The sequence below is a fragment of the Myxine glutinosa genome, chromosome 5, assembly GCF_964187855.1.
Source record: "Myxine glutinosa chromosome 5, kmMyxGlut1.1, whole genome shotgun sequence".
In the NCBI taxonomy this organism is placed as follows: Eukaryota; Metazoa; Chordata; class Myxini; order Myxiniformes; family Myxinidae; genus Myxine; species Myxine glutinosa.
The window spans coordinates 72,755,012-72,774,658 of record NC_136265.1 but is presented as its reverse complement, the minus strand read 5'-3'; the positions used below and the strand labels follow the sequence as shown (position 1 = coordinate 72,774,658).

At 48.5% G+C, this 19,647-nt stretch overlaps 1 protein-coding gene across 4 annotated transcripts in view; it reads left to right on the top strand.

Moving 5' to 3' along the window:
* Window positions 1-19,647, top strand: part of LOC137427454 (disintegrin and metalloproteinase domain-containing protein 17) — a 62,982-nt gene that overhangs the window by 20,051 nt on the left and 23,284 nt on the right. For 2 of the 4 annotated variants that reach the window (XM_078778185.1, XM_078778184.1), the window contains exons 2-4: window positions 1,399-1,528; window positions 3,286-3,419; window positions 5,249-5,334. In XM_078778185.1, coding sequence (XP_078634311.1) covers window positions 1,399-1,528; window positions 3,286-3,419; window positions 5,249-5,334 — 350 coding nt within the window. Of the gene's footprint in view, window positions 1-1,398; window positions 1,560-3,285; window positions 3,420-5,248; window positions 5,335-15,496; window positions 15,555-19,647 lie in introns of those variants that run through there. The other 2 variants (XM_078778186.1, XM_078778187.1) reach the window with 2 other exon arrangements.

Genomic DNA, 19,647 nt, shown 5'->3' with positions numbered 1-19,647 from the left:
GTTGATGATATGTACTGTATTGGTGTAAACTTTTATAAACTCACACTTTACCCATGAGGCACTGCTCGCTTTGGGTGGTTGTTGATGATATGTACTGTATTGGTGTAAGCTTTTGTAAACTCACACTCTACCCATGAGGGACTGCTCCCTTTGGGTGGTTGTTGATGATATGTACTGTATTGGTGTAAGCTTTTATAAACTCTCACTCTATCCATGAGGCACTGCTCCCTTTGGGTGATTGTTGATGATATGTACTGTATTGGTGTAAACTTTTGTAAACTCACACTCTACCCATGAGGCACTGCTCGCTTTGGGTGGTTGTTGATGATATGTACTGTATTGGTGTAAGCTTTTGTAAACTCGCACTCTACCCATGAGTAATTGCCCCTTTTGGGTGGTTGTTGATGACATGTACTGTATTGGTGTAAGCTTTTGTAAACTCACACTCTACCCATGAGGCACTGCTCCCTTTGGGTGGTTGTTGATGATATGTACTGTATTGGTGTAAGCTTTTGTAAACTCACACTTTACCCATGAGTAATTGCCCCTTTTGGGTGGTTGTTGATGACATGTACTGTATTGGTGTAAACTTTTGTAAACTCACACTCTACCCATGAGGGACTGCTCCCTTTGGGTGGTTGTTGATGATATGTACTGTATTGGTGTAAGCTTTTGTAAACTCACACTCTATCCATGAGGCACTGCTCCCTTTGGGTGATTGTTGATGATATGTACTGTATTGGTGTAAACTTTTGTAAACTCACACGCTACCCATGAGTAATTGCCCCCTTTGGGTGGTGGTTTGAGGTGCTCTACTCGCTGCCATAAAAAAAAAGTGAACACTTCCAATTGATGATGTCGTCGTTGGCCTGTTCCACCATTTATGCCAAGTGACATTTCGGCACGAGGGATGTGCAGGACAGATGAATGCAAGTTTCCACGTGACGCAATTGCCTCTGCCACCGAAAGTGGACGGATGTCATGTATTCTTATACTGTGTGTTTGTTTGAAACAGGTTGGGTATGTGATAAGGATGGATGGATTCGATTTTCCTTCGGGTCCGGATTCAGATCTGGCCCGTCATTGGGATACAAAATGTGACCTGTTCAGCCGGGTGGAGGAGGTACACGCTCTACTGACTACCAAACCCGAATCGGGGGAAATGGTCGTTAAGCGTGTTGTGGTACATGTGTATATACATGTATATGGTTTACTCTTTGCAAGTATGAGACATGAAACGATAACCTGCAAGTACGAGAGTTGGGTTAAGTGGGGTAGAAAATCAAGCATCACTTGCCGGGTTTGGGGATAGCATGAGGGGGGGGGGGGTGGGGGGGGCAGTACCTGCTTTTGAAGTTCTTGTATTCTTACATTCCATGCATCTTTTGTCTTTGCCAGACCATTTGTCAAAACGGCTTCGGGATTACCAGATCCTTCCCGCACACAGTCTCTTCCACAAGGTCACTCGGCGATCCGTTGATGGACAAACAACTTTGCAACGGACTCTCAGCTTCAGCGCCTTGGGACGGTGCGTCTAGCTGAGTGATGCAATCTTGGAGGTTTGAAAATGGATTCTCGAAAAGGGTTTTTTTTTTTTTTTTTTGTATACTGAATCGAGGCTCGTGAAAGAGCTAACATTTATTTCACAAACAAATCGACCAGACAAACAAAATATATAAAAAGAGGGAGCGGAAGACAAGATGGGGAGAGAAGGGGAAGCACACAAACACAACATTTGAGAGCAGGGATATGTGTGGGAGGGAGAGGGCTTGGGGGGAGGAGGCGTGGGAAGGGGGGGGGGGGGGGTGGGAGAAGTATAAAACACAAGGACACCAAGGACTTCCAGGACAGAAGTTGGTATTTCAAAAAAGTGGATTTGGGGTGAAATTAGCGGGGGTAGAAAAGATCAAGGTTTTGGATGGGGGAACAGTTTGACGCTGTCCTACGAGCGTGCACCTCGTGATGCTGATGAATCCGAGTTCAAATTCCAGTTAAATGTTCATTTGTCCATTTTCTATGAATGATTCGTTGATTTGTGTGAAAGTATCAACGGTTGTCCCCCAATGTGCGTAGATCTCTAGGAGTTGCTAATTTTTTGGTGACCTCTCGCTTGCTCAAGTTACTCCGTGGCCATTTGACACCGATAGACGTTCTCTATCATTTGCCATGTATGGACTGCGTTCTGCCCGTTGGCATTAGTCAGTGGATGTTAAAGACCCCACGGTGTTCTTCGCGAAGGGTAGGCGAGTATTCGCCGACGAATGTCCAAATTACAAATTCCTGCCGTAACCAGCAGGGGGCACTGCATTCGTGGCACAGCCGCTCTCTCAGCAATGATTCAAACCAGAAACCACAGGCTGCACACAAAATGATGATTTGCCATATTTGGCACTTTGTTTTGACTTTAGCTGTTGCTATATCCAGGTGCTGGCTATTGCCTTAGCTCTGACCCTTCTGTCTTGAGAACAGAGCGTTCCAACTCTGTTCTCGAGTCCCATTGTTGCACATGCGTCATTGCGCTGTCCGAGTAACGTGTCTTGGCCGTAGTGCCTTCATGCACCTCGGCGGACCCCGTCAAGTCCCATTGTAGGTTTGGGCAGGAATTCTGAGTTTGCGTGCGTGCTCGCACGCAGTTGCTGACTCATGTGAACGACACTGCGACCTTTAACGTCTGGCATATTGATGCAATTAAATGTTTCATTTCTGATGCCAGTTATATTGTTGTCATTGAGAAACTAAAGGTTAGCATTGGGATTCGTCACTCACTTGATGAGGAAAACCAGTGAATGAACGAATGAATGATCGTTTTCAGGCCATTTTTCCCCGCTAAAGCGGGGGTTGGCCTTGCGGGCCCCATGACAATCATGGTTCTCTGTTTGAGGCAATGTTTTTATGGCCGGATACCCTTCCTGACGCCAACCCTTGGTCGCCTCTTACGATGCGCAGGGATACGGTGTACCTATTCTAAATCGGGGTACACACCGTGATCATTCATCCCAGCAAGCTGGTACTCAATTTGCCGACCTCGGAAGGATGACAGGCTGAGTCAACCCCCCTGGCGTTAATTCAGCGATCGATCGGGATTCAAACCCAGGATCCTAGGATCCCAAGCCGGCATCCTAACCGCTAAGCCAACACCAGGCTTGAGGAAAACCAGTACGGTACTTTATTTACAACCCCACATGCAATTGAACTGCAGTTCTCAAAAAATATATATTTACGCTTGTTCTTTTGTATCTACTACTGTGGAATATTTGTGATGGTGTTTCCTTTACCTTCTTCTAGAACATTCAATTTGCAGCTCGAGCCCAGCGGGGGTTTGTTCAGCAGCCGGTTTCGAGCTTCGGCAGCGGACGAGCATGGGTATCGGCACGAAATACCCGTGGACCGGAAGTCGTTTTACAGAGGACATCTGCTCGGTGTGTTTTTCAGCATGTTCGCTTTTTCCGAGTGCATCCTTTGCTATTTCCTCCCACCGTTTCACACATCATTATTGCATTAATGTAAACATTCTGGAATGTCGTTCTTGGAACGATGTTTATTTGTACTAGAAGAGTGCCTGCCCTATGGGAAATCTTGTTCTAAGCGTTCAATATGTTCTTATGACACATCCCTTTATACGAGTGGTGTATAGGCAAAAGAGCGCTGCCTCGATGACTCACGGAAATAAAAATTAACCCAGTTGCGTATATGAAGTGAAAACACGTGTACTGCTTGTTTGTACTGGCAGAGTAGCCGCCCAACAGGCGATCTTGTTCTAAGTGTTCAATATGTTCTTATGACGCATCCCTTTATATGAGTGGTGTATAGGCAACAGAGCGCTGCCTCGATGGCTCACAAAAAATGTAAATTAACCCAGTTGCGTATATGAAGTGAAAACACGTGTACTGCTTGTTTGTACTGGCAGAGTAGCCGCCCAACAGGCGATCTTGTTCTAAGTGTTCAATATGTTCTTATGACGCATCCCTTTATATGAGTGGTGTATAGGCAACAGAGCAACACCTGGTGTTGGGCTAGCGGCTAGGGTGCCAGCTTAGGATCCTAGGATCCTGGGTTCGAATCCCAGTCGATCGCTGAATTAACGCCAGGGGGGTTGACTCAGCCTGTCATCCTTCTGAGGTCGGCTAATTGAGTACCAGTTCACTGGTAATTCCCTGTTTGTCATAAAAAGGCGACAAAAAGGGTTGGTGGCAGGAAGGGCATCCGGCCGTAAAACATTGCTTCCAAAAGGGGACCAAAAAAAACAACAACAACCACGGTCCCCGAAAAAGGCCAACCCCCGCTTGCGGGGAAAAATGGCCTCTAAAGGTTTTTTTTTTTTTTTTTTTTTTTTTTTTTAATAGGCAACAGAGCGCTGCCTCGATGGCTCACAAAAAATGTAAATTAACCCAGTTGCATATATGAAGTGAAAGCATGTGTACTGCTTATGTGCATTGATAATACATCATGGTTATATAGCTCAAATAATTCCAATTGCACCTATCCTCTCCCCAAAGGAAGAAAATGCCAAGAAAGGTGGAAAAACTTTTTGTTTCTTCTTCCAAAACTTCGGTGGATGTGTGGTTCAGTGGATGTGCGGAGTATCGTTGAGAGAGAGGAAGACAAATGATGAATTGCGAAAGATGATGGGAATATTGCCTGTGATTGATGCTGTGAAGAGAAACAGGTCGAGATGGTTTGGTCATGTGTTGAGGAAGGATGAAAGTGACTGGTTGAGAAGAGTGATGAAAATGAATGTTGAAGGAAGTAGAGGACGGGGAAGACCGAGAAAGACTTGGCCAAAGATGGTGGAAGAAGAAATGCGGGCAAGGGGGTTAACGAGGAGAGATGCAGAAAACAGGGCAAAATGGAGAAGATTGTTATGGGGACCGCAAGGCTAACCCCCGCTCCAGCAGGGAACATGGCCTTAAAATGCATGTTGTGTTGTTGTTGTTCCAAAACTTGATGAAATCAAACGAAACTTGCACATGTACAACTTCAGGGTGTGCTCATTAATCCCTGAAAGTGTGATGTTGGATCCTGTGGTGATGCATGTCGATGGATTTGTTGAGTTTATTCAATAATTTGGGTCTGGGAGTGGGGGATGCTCCTAACAATTCTACAAACAGGGTGGACTATACACTTCCCGGCCTTCCCTCCTCTTAAAGCTAAATGGTGGATGTGTACCTTGATGTAAACCCATCTCTGGGTATTGATATGTTGTTGGCATCTTGTGACTCCGCTCCTGTTCTTCCACACTCCATTGCAGGAGAAGAAAATTCAAATGTCCAAGCACATGTGGGTGATGAAGTAATTGCAAGGATTCTGAGCGGTGATGAAGAATATCGTGTTGAGGTATGCGTGATCGCCACAACGCTTTGAGTCTGACGCGTTTTTATTTACAGGTGACACCCACAGTCCCACACCCTGAGGCATCGCTCGGGTTGACATATTGGTGACTATTCTGCTGTTACAAGTGAAATTGCACGTGAGGTAGTTTCGCAGCAAAGCACCGGGACACTCGGACATGCCTACAGCATCTCTCAACATTCGTAACATTATGTAGAGCGTTATGTTCGTTTTGTTTGATTTTGTTTGTCAGACGAAGCAAAGTTTTTGTTTACAGGGCCTGAGGATATATCAGGGGAGATGTGTTCGGATTTATTGATCCCCTACCAAGAGGGGACGATGGGTTTTGATCTCCGTCTGTCTGTCCCACCTGTGGTTTTTTAGACTTTTTCCATATCCTTTAATATAAATGAACTGAAATCTGGTACATGGATTTATTATGATAAGTTATTGAAATCTGGTACTGTGATGGATGCTGTGAAGAGGAACAGCTTGAGATGGTTTGGTCTTATGTTGAGGAAGGATGAAAGTGACTGGTTGAGAAGAGTGATGGAAATTAATGTAGAAGGAAGTAGAAGACGAGGAAGACCGAGAAAGACTTGGCTAAAGATGGTGGAAGAAGAAATGCGGGCAAGGGGGATGACAAGGAGAGATGCAGAAAACAGGGCAAAATGGAGAAGATTGTCAGGGGGACCGCAAGGCTAACCCCCGCTCTAGCAGGGAAAATTGCCTTGAAATGCATGTTGTTGTTGTTGTTGTTGTTCTTGTTGTTGTTGTTGTTGTTGTTGTATTCAACTAGTTCGAGTTTCAGGGTGTTTATTCAATTTAACAAAATGTATGGCTTTACTATGCAAAATATTGGGACTGGTAGGGGACATATATTGCAAAGCAGTTCTCCCTCTTGTTTTTAGTTATTTCATGGAATGTAGCTTGTTAAATGTAGCTTGTGATGTTGCGGTAGCTTGTTAAATGTAGCTTGTTAAATGTAGCTTGTTAAATAAATGTAGCTTGTTAAATAAAAAATTTCTTGAGAATTATTTAGTTTTAACAACCTCGGAGTGCTTAATATCAATACACTTAACATGTAAGATGTCATGACCTTGTAAGTAACCGTACCAAAGAGTGAATAGGTGTACCTGTGAGCCAACCTACACCCTCTTAGCTGACAACAGGAAAACATCTTTGGTGATCATTATGCCTCCGCCGACAAAGTCGCTGGAAGCATTGTGTTTTCAGGTTGTCCGTCGGTCCGTCTGTGATGGGTTTTTGTTACCACCATAACTTGAGAACGGCTTAAGAGATCCAAGTAAAACTTGGTGCAAGTACGTATAATGATGTAAAGATGAACTGATTAGATTATGGGGTCAAAGGTCAGAGGTCCTGTTAGGTAAAACTTCTGTTACTGTGCTAAGTTATGAAACGATGATGGCATTTTGAGCAAACTTGGTATAAGTATATGTTATGATGCAAAGATGAACTGATTATACTCGTATTTCAGTCGCAAAGGTCAGAGTTCTTGTCGTGGTCATGAAAATGAGATACTTGAGAACAGCTGAAGGGATTTAAATCAAACTTGGTACAACTATGTATAATGATGTAATAATGTGGGCGGAGGGATATCGGCCGACGTACGTCGAAGAGTGCCGTTCTAGTTTTCTATATCATTTAATTTCAGGTTTGAGGCTTGGGGAGTCACTGTCCAGAATTACGGAAACACCACATACATAGGATTTGACTTCGGGCAAACATGGTTCCACCTTGCAGGGAGCGATAAAATTTCCTGGAACTCTCATGCCAGTGAGGCTATCTTGTGAAAATCAACCCTTCTTCTCTCCGCAGTCAGCAGGGGTAATTGAGAAATCCCCCGCTCCTCCAAACCAAATTGGATCCTAACCTATGAGATTTGTCTGTGATGTATCCCTCCACATGCTGAGCATCAAGTGAGGAAACTGTTTTATACCTCTCCCAATCCCTCCCTCCCACCCTGCCTCTTCCCCTGCCCCCTCCCCCCTCCCGCCAAGCCCTCTCCCTCCCACTGATCTCCTGATGTCCCTGTTCTCTACCGTTGTTGTACTTGTGTGCTTCCCTCTCTCTCCCCATCTTGTCTCCCACTCTCTTTATTATATTGTTACGGAATCGGACGATGGCACTCCCCTTACCGAAGGGGGTTTAATCCCCTCGTCTTGTTAAGCTGGCCGTTGTCTGTTCCTGGGGGTATGACGTCACGCCCGGTCAGCGCTGAATAGGGTATTAGGCCAATCCTTCCTATGACCTAAGTACCAGCGCCTTCCGGTACGCAAGGAAATACTCCCGCCCGGACCGCAGCGTGGTTAATGGATTTCGCCGAGCGAGCGAACTGCGGCTTGGGCCGTTAACAATGACTAAACCCGATTGCGAAGCGGTTCGGCCAAAATCGTGCCACGGGTACTCAATTGAAAGAAATCACGAAAGCGATCGGACGAGAATGAAACCAAAGTAAGGAGGAACAGGTATTTATTATTATTTACAACAAACCAAAGAAAGAAGAAGAAACAAAGGTAATTTACAGAAGAGGAGACACAGTGCAATCCTTAAACAGGCTTAACTTATTCCCAGGGGACGAGACAAAACAAGACAAACTCACGTATACGAATGGGGAATTGCAGGCAGGAATTGAATGGAGGGAAGACAGGAGCAGTCGGTCCACAGAACGGGTGACAGGGAGGTCCGAGGATCGCGGCACGAAGTCGAGGTCTGGTGCGCGCACTTGTTCTTTGTTCAGCCACGAAAAACCCGGTCGTCAGTGCTGGTTGGTATCGCGAGCAGGGCGTGCCGATTCTCATCCGCTGCAGGACGTTCGCGCCAAGCAAATGAATGAACGATCCTCTCAACTTGTGCTCCTTGCTCATGCGTCTCTCTCCCTCTCCCTCTCGTAACTTGCTCAAGCGCCTCCCTCCACAGAACTGCGGTGGGGGCTCTGCGCAACGGGTTTTATCTCCACCCCCGTGGAACCCTCACGAACCTGCCAGATCTTTCTCTCTCCGCCCTCTCAAGCCATGCCCACTGATTCCTGGTTGGTTGGTAAGGGCTGGCTGACTCCACCTTGGATGACGAGGTGGTGCCATGCCTGTGCCCTGCCGGCTCCTCCCTCTTCTTCTCCGAGATGGAGCACATGGGCAATGGCGTCTTGGGGCAATCAAACGAGCCCCAGCCAAAGGGCAGCGAACGCTGCCTTATTGGCACTTGTAGGAGGCCATGGGGATATTGCAGGGGATCCTATCTTATTTGATTTGATGCAACGGAGAGTCAATTATTGGACACACGGCCTTACCTGGAACACAGAATAACGATATAACTATAGAGAGGTCCTATGATTCGCTACGTGTTGCAATGTGGACTAACTAAGGTGCAATTATTTCATTTAACAGCCAATTAAGGGGAAATGTACACAGGGGTTATTTATAAGGAAATTTACAACTAAATTTACATGTGAAGGTTCTAAAAACTGCAACAATATGTTGTATGTGTCCATTTATGTTTTTGTGATTATTATTAGCTCTTATACGAGCCTCGATCTTGGATACAAAAAAATAAAACAAACTAATTTTTGTTCCAAGTAAATCGATTATTATTACCCTTCCAACGGTACCATTGGTATTATTATATGACAGCAGAAACCCTTTAGAATGAAACGTGACCGAACCTCGGCTCCTTTTATTTATATATATATATATATATATATATATATATATATATATATATATATATATATATATATATATATTGTTACAGACGCGGTTTAGATGTTATGATGGGCCGAGCGGATGGTCCAACCGCGACCGTTACAGGATCCCCAATTGGCCCGATTCCACCCGACGTTGACCAGATCGCACCACAGATATTCAATCGGGAAACCTCTAAAGCGACCGAAAGAGAAGGAAAAAGAGAAGAAGACAGAGTACGGAGGAAGAACAGATTTATTATACACACACAAGCAATGGATGGAAGAAGCAGTCACACAGCGAATCGTTAACTTACACTATTCAATTTACTTAACCCCAGGACAACGAGTAGGACAGACGACGTTCACACTTACACGGGGGATATTGCAGGCAGGTAGGGCTTGAGGTGGATTGCTGGAGAGGGAGGCAGCAGCTCTCAATTCCTCGCGTTTTTGGCGGGAAAACCCTCCGTCGCGTATCCGCTGCCGATGCTGTAGACGTCACGCGCTGGCTCGGTCACACCTGCTCCTCTCCTTCTGGTGGAGCCGTCTCCCTCCTTTCAGCGCATCTCTCCAAAGCTGGTTTCCTCTCCGAGTACCTCTCCTCTTTGGCTTGGAGCGTCTCGCATCTCACCGCTCACCGCTCCTCTCGTATGTCACCTCTTCGCTCATCTCCCAGGTCATCTGGTGAAGCAGTCCCGGTTAAGTTTCATTTAGGGCCTCAGGGGCCAACTAAGGGTGGTCCACGCCTACCGGGTCGCTCACCGCGGTGCTGATTGGCCAAGTGGGGTTGGCTCACTCCTCCCCTCTATGACGAGGTGGAGACACGCCTTTCTTCTCCGAGATTAGCACATGGGCAATGGCGTCTTGCGGGATTGAACACCACTCGCACCGCTTTTGAAAGGAACTTTGGGAGAGCGGAGATGATTGGGGAAATTGAAAGGGCCTACGCTTATTTCGTTTGGTACAATTGTTACGTGGTCCCCTCGGTGAATACCTGGTCTCGGTGACCCCCGGACCGTGAGAGGAACTCCGCCAGCAAGCTGTATTATATATGCGCTTTCGCCACGCAATCCATATGAATTTCACCCAGGAGACAACTGATGTTCAAGGATATATTTCCAATGGTAATGATACCATACAATTTCAATGACACCACCACGGAGATTTTCCCCGAGCAATCAACAATACACAACCATCACCAATTCCCAATTCACAATCAATTCCCTATGATTAAGATGGCCATCTTATACATGTGTGTCCCGGTGAGTACTCATGACACCCTTTTGGTCTCGGTCCCGCACAATGTCTCTGGGCCCCTCCTGACCAAGATGATGGTCGCCGTCGCCGCACTCGGGTGGTTGAACGAACCCCGGGTGGACGTGTTTCCACCGGGCAGGTATCGTACCAGGCACCGTGGCTGCAGCCCCTCGTGGCCACGCGAAGCGGATACGGTAGAGCAAGCCAAACCCCACGCCGCTTGCAAGGCGCGTTAGGCCCCAACGTGCGACCCGCACGCGTCTGTTTGGACGGTGCCGCGAACGATGCCAGACGCGGGGTCGATGCACGGCCCCACGTCAACTTGCCGTCTCCACCGGGCAGGAACACGTCCCGGTAATTCCTCTCGCCAGCCAGGCTTCGGAACGCCGCTTTTCCACGCAGCGCAAGGTCGATCCCCCCTTTTGTCGGAGCGGGGCGAGGAAGAAGAATCACCCGTCCCTTTTCCTCGTGTCTTTTCCTCTTCCGTTTCCGGTCACTTCCGTTTCCGGCCACTTGTTCAGAAGGGCTCCTGACCCTCCAATCACAACAACCCTTAATATACTACACACGGATAAGCAAAGACCTGAATGGTAATCCACATACATTCACATAAATATGTAACACTCCCCCCCTTCAAGAAAGAAAGTTTGAATCCAGCGAAAACTTTCTTTGCCGGCCAATTTGGAGAAACCAACCAGATAACTCAACCCCCCCCACATTATCAGTTGCCCCCGGGCACAGTTATCACTTAAAAATAAAGCAACCAAAATTTCACCACAACCCCTCCAGATTACTCACTCTGGACTAAGCACCAGAAACGACATTGTCCCTGCCAAATCAAACTCCATCTCCTGACCCTCTGACTTTGACCGCCAGTTTCTTGTGAATGAAGGTTAAGGGGTTGATCAAAGATCCAAAGTTAAGCCACTCGATAGCACTTTTCTGGGAGGCCAAGCCGAGTATTCACTACATGGATGCCTTTAGGAACGCGGAGTTCACGGTTAGTCCGTGCAGGAAAGTTCTCTACATGGGCGCCTTGAGGAACGTGGAGTTCACGGTTAGTCCGTGCATGAAAGTTCACTACATGGACGCCTTTAGGAACGGCGTTCACGGTTAATTCGTGTAGGAATCTTGGCTCGGCGGCTCCGCCGCCTTCAGTGCTTCAACTTCTCAGAACTTCCCTAATAATTAGGGTGGGACCACTGGTCCCTGTAGTCCCATGAATAGCGGTCTCCTTCTCGGCCACTACTTTGCCAATCCTTCCTTCGGGAGCGGCCGTAACTCAGGGAGCCTCCATAATAATATTGATTGTGGCCACCACCAAAACTACCGCCCAGTTGTCCTCTCCTGTAGACCTCTCGACGCCTACGAAATGCCTTCCCTACTGTTATGGTCCGACCCTCCAAATCCTTGCCATTCCAATTCTTCTCTGCCTCTCTGGCGTCTTTTGTGCTGGCAAACGTGACAAAGCCGAACCCTCTTGACTGTTGCGTTTCCCAGTCTCTTACCAACCGCACTTCCACCAGCGGCCCATATCTGTTGAAGACAGAGGTCAGAACTTCTTCCTCTGTTTTGAAGTTCAGTCCCCCTACAAATAACTTGGCACTTTTGTCGCCATCCCGAGCTGGTGTGGTGTTATTTTCCCTGCTGGGCTCTTTACCAACCCTCAGGTTACCATAAACTTGACCCCCGGCCAAATCATTCCCGATAACCACAGATACACCCTCTACAGGAAGCGTGGCTTGTAACCCGACGGTGACCGGTCCTGACACCAAATCGGACTCCAAATGGATGACATGAAGGGGAGCACTAACACCGCCCCCGATCCCCTGTAAACGAACACTATCCCCCGTTGCCGTCTCCTCGGACCATGGCAAAATGCCTTCAAGCATTAAAGATTGATGGGCCCCTGTGTCCCTCAATATCCTAACCGGTCTCCGGTTAGTCGAGGCTCCATCCAGTGACACAAACCCCTCTGAAATAAATGGTTGGTAACCCTTTTGATGGCGATTTCTTACGCTAGCCATCGCATTCGGAGTTGTAATAGTCGGACTCCGCTCTGGGTTGTCCCTTTTCATGAGGTAACAACTGGACATCAAGTGTCCAGGTTTCTTGCAAAACGCGCAAGTAGGCCCGGAGGAACAACTCGGGGTCTGCCTCGGGCCCCCCGAACTATAAGTTTGTCTTGGGCCCGCATCCCTCTGATTTCGAACCGGTGGGGTATCATAGTTGTCCCCATAATCATCTCGAGGCCGCCGCCATGTATGGTCGTTCTCCGCACCTGCTGTTCCCCACCTCCCCTGCGGAGATCTAGGCGAGGAGTTAGGTTCGTGGACCCCTATTCGGTGGGTTAAGGCATAATCATCTGCCATGGTGGCTGCGTCCCACAACTTTGGTACCTTCTTTTCCTGCAGGTACACTTTGATGTCCTCGTGGACACACTGCTGGAATTCCTCCACCAGGATCAAGTCCCGCAATGTTTCGAAGTCTTTCCCGACTCCTTTTGACTCACACCACCGATCAAACATGTTTTCTTTCACTCTGGCAAACTCCACATGGGTCTCACTCTCCCTCTTCCTGGCATTCCTGAATTTTTGCCTGTAAGCTTCCGGAACCAACTCATAGGCCTTGAGGATGTGCTTCTTCAGTACCTCATAATCTGCACATTGGTCCATTGGTAGCGCCGAATAAATTTCCTGAGCTTTCCCCACCAGCACACTTTGCACGAGTATGGTCCAGGCCTCCTCCGGCCAGTTTCATTGTCGAGCCACTTTCTCAAAGTGTGGGAAAAATTTCGCGACTTCCTTTTCACTGAACGGTGGAACCAGCCTCACATGTCTGCCCACATCCCAGGTTTTCTGGTTAGGTGTCGACCCCGTCAGCAAGGGTGGTGCCTCTCCCCGTTCTCTCATTAACTCCAGCTCCTTGAATTTGATTTCTTGCTGAAGCTCCATGTCACGTTCCTTTAATTCCCTTTCCGCTTTTCTCTCCTCTGCTTCGAGGTCCCTTGCAGCTCTCCTCTCCTCTGCTTTTCTCCCTTCTAACCTTTCCTGGAGTTCTCGTTCCACTCTCCTTTCCTCCGCTTGTTTCTCTTCTCTCCTCTCCTCTGCTTTCCTTTCTTCTTCTGCTCTTTCTTTTTCGGCTTTCCTTTCTTCTTCTGCTCTTTCCTTTTCTGCTTTCCTTTCTTCTTCTGCTAACCTTTCCTGGAGTTCTCGTTCCACTCTCCTTTCTTGTGCTTGTTTCTCTTCTCTTCTCTCTTCTGCTTTCCTTTCTTCTTCTGCTCTTTCCTTTTCTGCTTTCCTTTCTTCTTCTTTTATCCGTTCCTGGCTCCGTAATTGCAACTCCAGTTTCCGGAGCTCAACGTCTTCTGGTTCTTCGGGTAGCCACTCCCAGGCTAACTCGTCCCATGTTCCTAATCCCACCATAGATTGTATCACCGTGGCCTGCAACTCTGCCTTCCTCAAATTAGTTCGGACCTCCAAGTTAAAATGTTTGGCCAATTTCAAGAGGTCCGACTTTAGCAACGCTCGGAACTGCGCCTCACTCGGGGTTACCCCAAAGTTCTGTGCCACAAACGCCATGGTGCCTATCGTTAACACCTGTTAACCTTCACCCAAGACTTTACCCCAATTTCTCAAAAAAATTTACCAATTAATAATTAATTAATAAATTTTAATTAATAAAAAATTATTACTTTATTATTTTATACAATTTTAAATCCCGGACGAGCCCCCAATTCTGTTACGTGGTCCCCTCGGTGAATACCTGGTCTCGGTGACCCCCGGACCGTGAGAGGAACTCCGCCAGCAAGCTGTATTATATATGCGCTTTCGCCACGCAATCCATATGAATTTCACCCAGGAGACAACTGATGTTCAAGGATATATTTCCAATGGTAATGATACCATACAATTTCAATGACACCACCACGGAGATTTTCCCCGAGCAATCAACAATACACAACCATCACCAATTCCCAATTCACAATCAATTCCCTATGATTAAGATGGCCATCTTATACATGTGTGTCCCGGTGAGTACTCACGACACCCTTTTGGTCTCGGTCCCGCACAATGTCTCTGGGCCCCTCCTGACCAAGATGATGGTCGCCGTCGCCGCACTCGGGCGGTTGAACGAACCCCGGGTGGACGTGTTTCCACCGGGCAGGTATCGTACCAGGCACCGTGGCTGCAGCCCCTCGTGGCCACGCGAAGCGGATACGGTAGAGCAAGCCAAACCCCACGCCGCTTGCAAGGCGCGTTAGGCCCCAACGTGCGACCCGCACGCGTCTGTTTGGACGGTGCCGCAAACGATGCCAGACGCGGGGTCGATGCACGGCCCCACGTCAACTTGCCGTCTCCACCGGGCAGGTACACGTCCCGGTAATTCCTCTCGCCAGCCAGGCTTCGGAACTCCGCTTTTCCACGCAGCGCAAGGTCGATCCCCCCTTTTGTCGGAGCGGGGCGAGGAAGAAGAATCACCCGTCCCTTTTCCTCGTGTCTTTTCCTCTTCCGTTTCCGGTCACTTCCGTTTCCGGCCACTTGTTCAGAAGGGCTCCTGACCCTCCAATCACAACAACCCTTAATATACTACACACGGATAAGCAAAGACCTGAATGGTAATCCACATACATTCACATAAATATGTAACACAATGCAGAGTCTAGTGGGAAACACATATTTAGCCTACATAGAATAAGGAAATACACTATTTAAAAAGATATATCGTGGCCTGCGTGTAAGTTTCATGGAATTAACTAGGAGGACAGCTGCGACCATTATTTACATTACCAGGGTGTTACACATAACAAAACCATACTTTTCACATTCGTTACACTTCCTCCAAAATTGTTACACTTCTGAAAAAACCGTTACACTTCTCAAATTCGTTACACTTCTCAAAACCGTTACACTGCAACCTCCTTTCTTCACGGACTCGGGCCTACAAAACTTTAACTTAGTGTGACACGTAGGTGTAATTCCCTCGACAATTAACCTGACCCTGAGTGTGACAATCTTAAAACACAAATAAGTATGTCCCCCTATTGCATTGCACCCTGTCTAACAGACTCAAGCCCACAGCTAACCGAATTACGGAATTGTTTTCAAACTATACATTTACGGTGGGGAGCATTATTTACAATGACGTTATTTCTTATTTACAACGCAACCCAGGAGCTGTGTTTTTTTTTTGTTTTTTTTAGGGAACAAGAAAAAGAAATTCCTGTTGGGAGGGAGGAGACAGCACGCATTGCATCGATGCACCAGTACCAATACCACCAAAGCACCCAAAAGCACCACAAAGCACCACTCGGTGCACAGTCACCATGGTTCTTAATAAACACAACAAACAACTGGTGGTGGTCTTCTCTTTCTCTGCTCGGCCGATGTTCTTCCCGACGTCTTCTGGCTTCATGCGGCCTACTTGGAAATATAAAAAGCACAACTTGTGTTCGTTTTTATTTAGGGCCTCAGGGGCCAACTAAGGGTGGTCCACCTGTTTGGCCTAGGTGCCACCTTACCGAGGTCCGCAAGCAAGATTCCCTGGCCACTATGGCCGGTCTCCAACAGAGGTGCCCTGCCCCAGAACCTGGGGTCCATCAAGTGGTACTTGGCCGCAGAACAGCGGTCCATAAAGTGGTACATCAACGCAATGCATGCTGGTTCTGGGAATCTCGTGCGCACAATGGCCACCTCACGCACGCTCCCCTCGGCACCCAATGGCGCACAGGTCCTCAAGTGGGAGACAAAAGGGGGGAAGACAATTGAGCGAGGGGTAAGGTCACAAGGGTACACATCAATAAGGTAATGCAAGGCGAAATGCGTACGGAGGGCGAAGTGAGAAAGCTCGTCCCTACCGTACGTCACCCCCCCCCCTGTCACCTACACTACCCTTGCCCTTACCCCATATTTACAAAATCTACACATTACAAATTCGTCACTACTGTCACGTCTTCCCCATATTTCCTCTATACCAAATTCGTCACCACAATCCCTCTACTTCAAAATTTGCCATCACCAAATTCATCATCAATCCTCATAAGGAGGCAGAGATGGAACATCAAAGCACAATGTCACACCCACGTCATGATGCGTCTCACAATCCAAAACATTTGCATCAAAAATAATTAAACATGGCATGGTGCGGAGTACCTGTCACCTCAGGTGAGTGGATGCAGATGGTGCGAGGAGATCCTTCATCCTAACTATCCTCTAAATGATCTTAACACACTTTACACTACCCGGGGTCTTTCCCTGCCAATCCATTGGCCAACTTACACTATGGGTTCTAAAAACCAATTCCCATTGACCAAACTGTGGTGCTTCTCAATTTGGGGTCTCACTCCCCCGATTCATCTCCCGGTGCCCTCGCACAATTTCTGGGCTGCGACGTGTAGCTCTCCCAGCAGGTCTACCCACCTGCACACCTCCACCACTGCAGTTGCCACCCGAGCTTACCTAGCTCCTCACCCTAACCTAACTAACTGGGGAAAGCCCCTCCTGGCTCTGTCACCCCACTCGGTGCCCTCTGGCACTGGGCTACCCGGGTCCGTCCTCCGGATCCTCGGGCCCCATCCACAACAACTACTACCGGCTCCCAGAGCCCACCTGCGGCCTCACCTGGCCGACATCCTCACAGTGGTGGAGTGCCCAAACCAACTACACACACTAACAGGCTACACGCCCAGCCATTTCCACAACACTAATGCACCCATCCAAAGACCATTCTTTCACCCACACCACAGATGCCAATATCCAACCACAATTTACCTGTACCCTCTACCTAACACTTACTCTACCCGCCCCGGGTATCCGTGATGGGGGTCCACTCTTCCCCCATTCACACCTTCGCACCATCCACTCCACTCCACAATTTCCACCATACTCACTCCACGACCATCCATTCCAATACTCCATACCATTTATTCCATACACCTGTCCTCCATACCTGTTGTTGCACACCTGTGCACTCACACCTGGTGCCACCTGCACCCTCCTTTCTTCCTGGACCATTTGGTCATCACAATACACATCACCATCACTCACTCATACACTGCTCCACACCCCTGTTCAGTTGCACACCTGTGCAATCACACCTGTTCAATCCTCACACACACGGCATCATCTCATCTAACTACTCCCCTCTGAAACTTGCGCTTCCCAGTCGCCCCTTTAAACTATTGCGCTCCCACGTCATTATCATCCACACTAAACTACCTGCGTCCCCACTACAGGTATCAGTCACTAACTAAACTTAACGTTACCTAATGTCATCTTCGCTAGATCCCTACACACGATATATCCTAACCCACCCGGGCTAGTTTTCACTGCCATCACCCCATAAGCTATAGCGCATTTTCCCCCCCTTACTGTGAGGGATGGTGGATTTGCCATCCCTCCACATCGGGGAGGTCCTACTACCAATTTTGCTCGTCCAAATTCCAACCAATTCAAAATTTTTTTCATTTACTGCCAATTCTACCCACTATTATAAATTTCGTATCAAATCACTATCACTATCACTATCACCATCATCACAGTCCACTATATCCTAGCCTCGGTGCGTCGTGACATCATTAAACTCGGTTCGTAAAGCCGAGCAATGAATTCGGGTGGTTTGGTTGCCTGCAGGTTGAATCCGTCCGGCTTTCGGTTCAAGGGAGGTGGTTTGGTTGGGCCGAGATTCCACGCACCGTCTCGGCGCGGCACCTTGCGGTCCCGGGCCCGATGGCTCAATCTCCCCCGGTCGGAACCCCGTCCCCACGAGGGGGCACCGTTCCGCTTCCTCCCACTCGCCCTTGAACCGGACCGGTCGCCTCGCCCGCCAAGGCCCGGACTCGACCGTGCGGGGCGGGGCCAAGCCCGAATCGGCAACGACGCTTCGAAGAGAAGCGACGCAGCATCGATCCGCGCCGGGCCTCGCACCCAACAAAGCACCCCACGCCCCGAGTGCTCGCATCGGCTATCCGTCGCCCTAACCACTAACCCGGTTACCGTCGATGCTTCACCGGCATGCTCACACGCATACGCTACCCCTTTCACCCTCACAAAACCTGGCGTTCCAACGCCGTCCGTACATTCCACCAACGCTCTCCCTGTTACACACCACACCTCCCGCGCACACTCTTGCGCACACTTTGGTCCACACCTCTCCTCCGTTAAGTCCTCCGTAACACTCACCATGGGCGTGCACTCTGGCATCCACCCACTAACGCGTTCACATGGGCTCTCCCACACTCGCGCTACCATCAATTCAGGTGTGCTTTCTCGCACACGTTCCACCACCACCTTACTCTCCGTGTCACACTCCGTACACCCCGACGTGCATTCTCGCTCGCACTCGGTTTCACACTCGCGCTCCGATGTGCCCTCTCACACCTGCGCCATCACCAACTCACTATTCGTGTCACACTCCGTACACCCCGACGTGCATTCTCGCTCGCACTCGGTATCACACTCGCGCTTTATAACACACCCACTCGCCGACGCACACTTTTTTTCCACACGCGTGCCATTTCCACTCACACGGGACCCTTCACCAACGCCCGGATGCCTCCTCGATCCCAAGCGCGCGAAAATTCTTTTGTCGCCAAACATCCTCTTACAAAATCTCCCCGCACAATACACAGCACGTCTCACCTTCGGGGTTCTTCTTCCTCCCTGCACCAAAACCTGCAAATCTTTATATGGATTAGCAAGTACGGCATCAGGATGTGCATTTAGACTTTGAGCAATTTCCATTCCTTCCTCCGATTGTTGCTCTTTTAACTTTAAGTCCCCGGTCTCTCCAATTTCAACTATACCCATAATTTCTTTGTTCACCTCGACGACCGTTGGCTTTAATAAAATTCCCTCTACCTCATCGGTCGCCGGCTTTTCCAAACCCCGGGTCGCGATTTCTACCCCCGTCATTGTACCCGTGCTTTCCTCCGCTTCGCTCAACCAGCGCTTTTCGACCCGCGTTACCTCCTCGTGCACCCCTGGGACCCTTTCGCCCACCATGCGATCCATGGTCTCCCCACATTTTTGCATGCGGTCACCCATTCTGTTCGTTGTTGCTTCCATTTTGTTTAACAATCGCTCACTGTTAGCCCTCCTTTCGTCCCTCATTGCCCCCATTTGCTCACTCTGAGCATCCATCCGGTTCCCCATTACCCCCATTTGCCCCATAAGGGCCCCCATCATTCTGCTTTCCATTTGTTCCATACTGTCGTTTTTTTTCTGCATTTCCACCATGAATTGGGCCATGAAGGCTTGTATTTGGGCCGCGCTCATTGGTTCCGCGACCGTGGCCCCCTCAACCACGTGCGCGAGAGCGCCATTTTGTGCGTCTGAAACCTCCGCAACCACATTGCCATT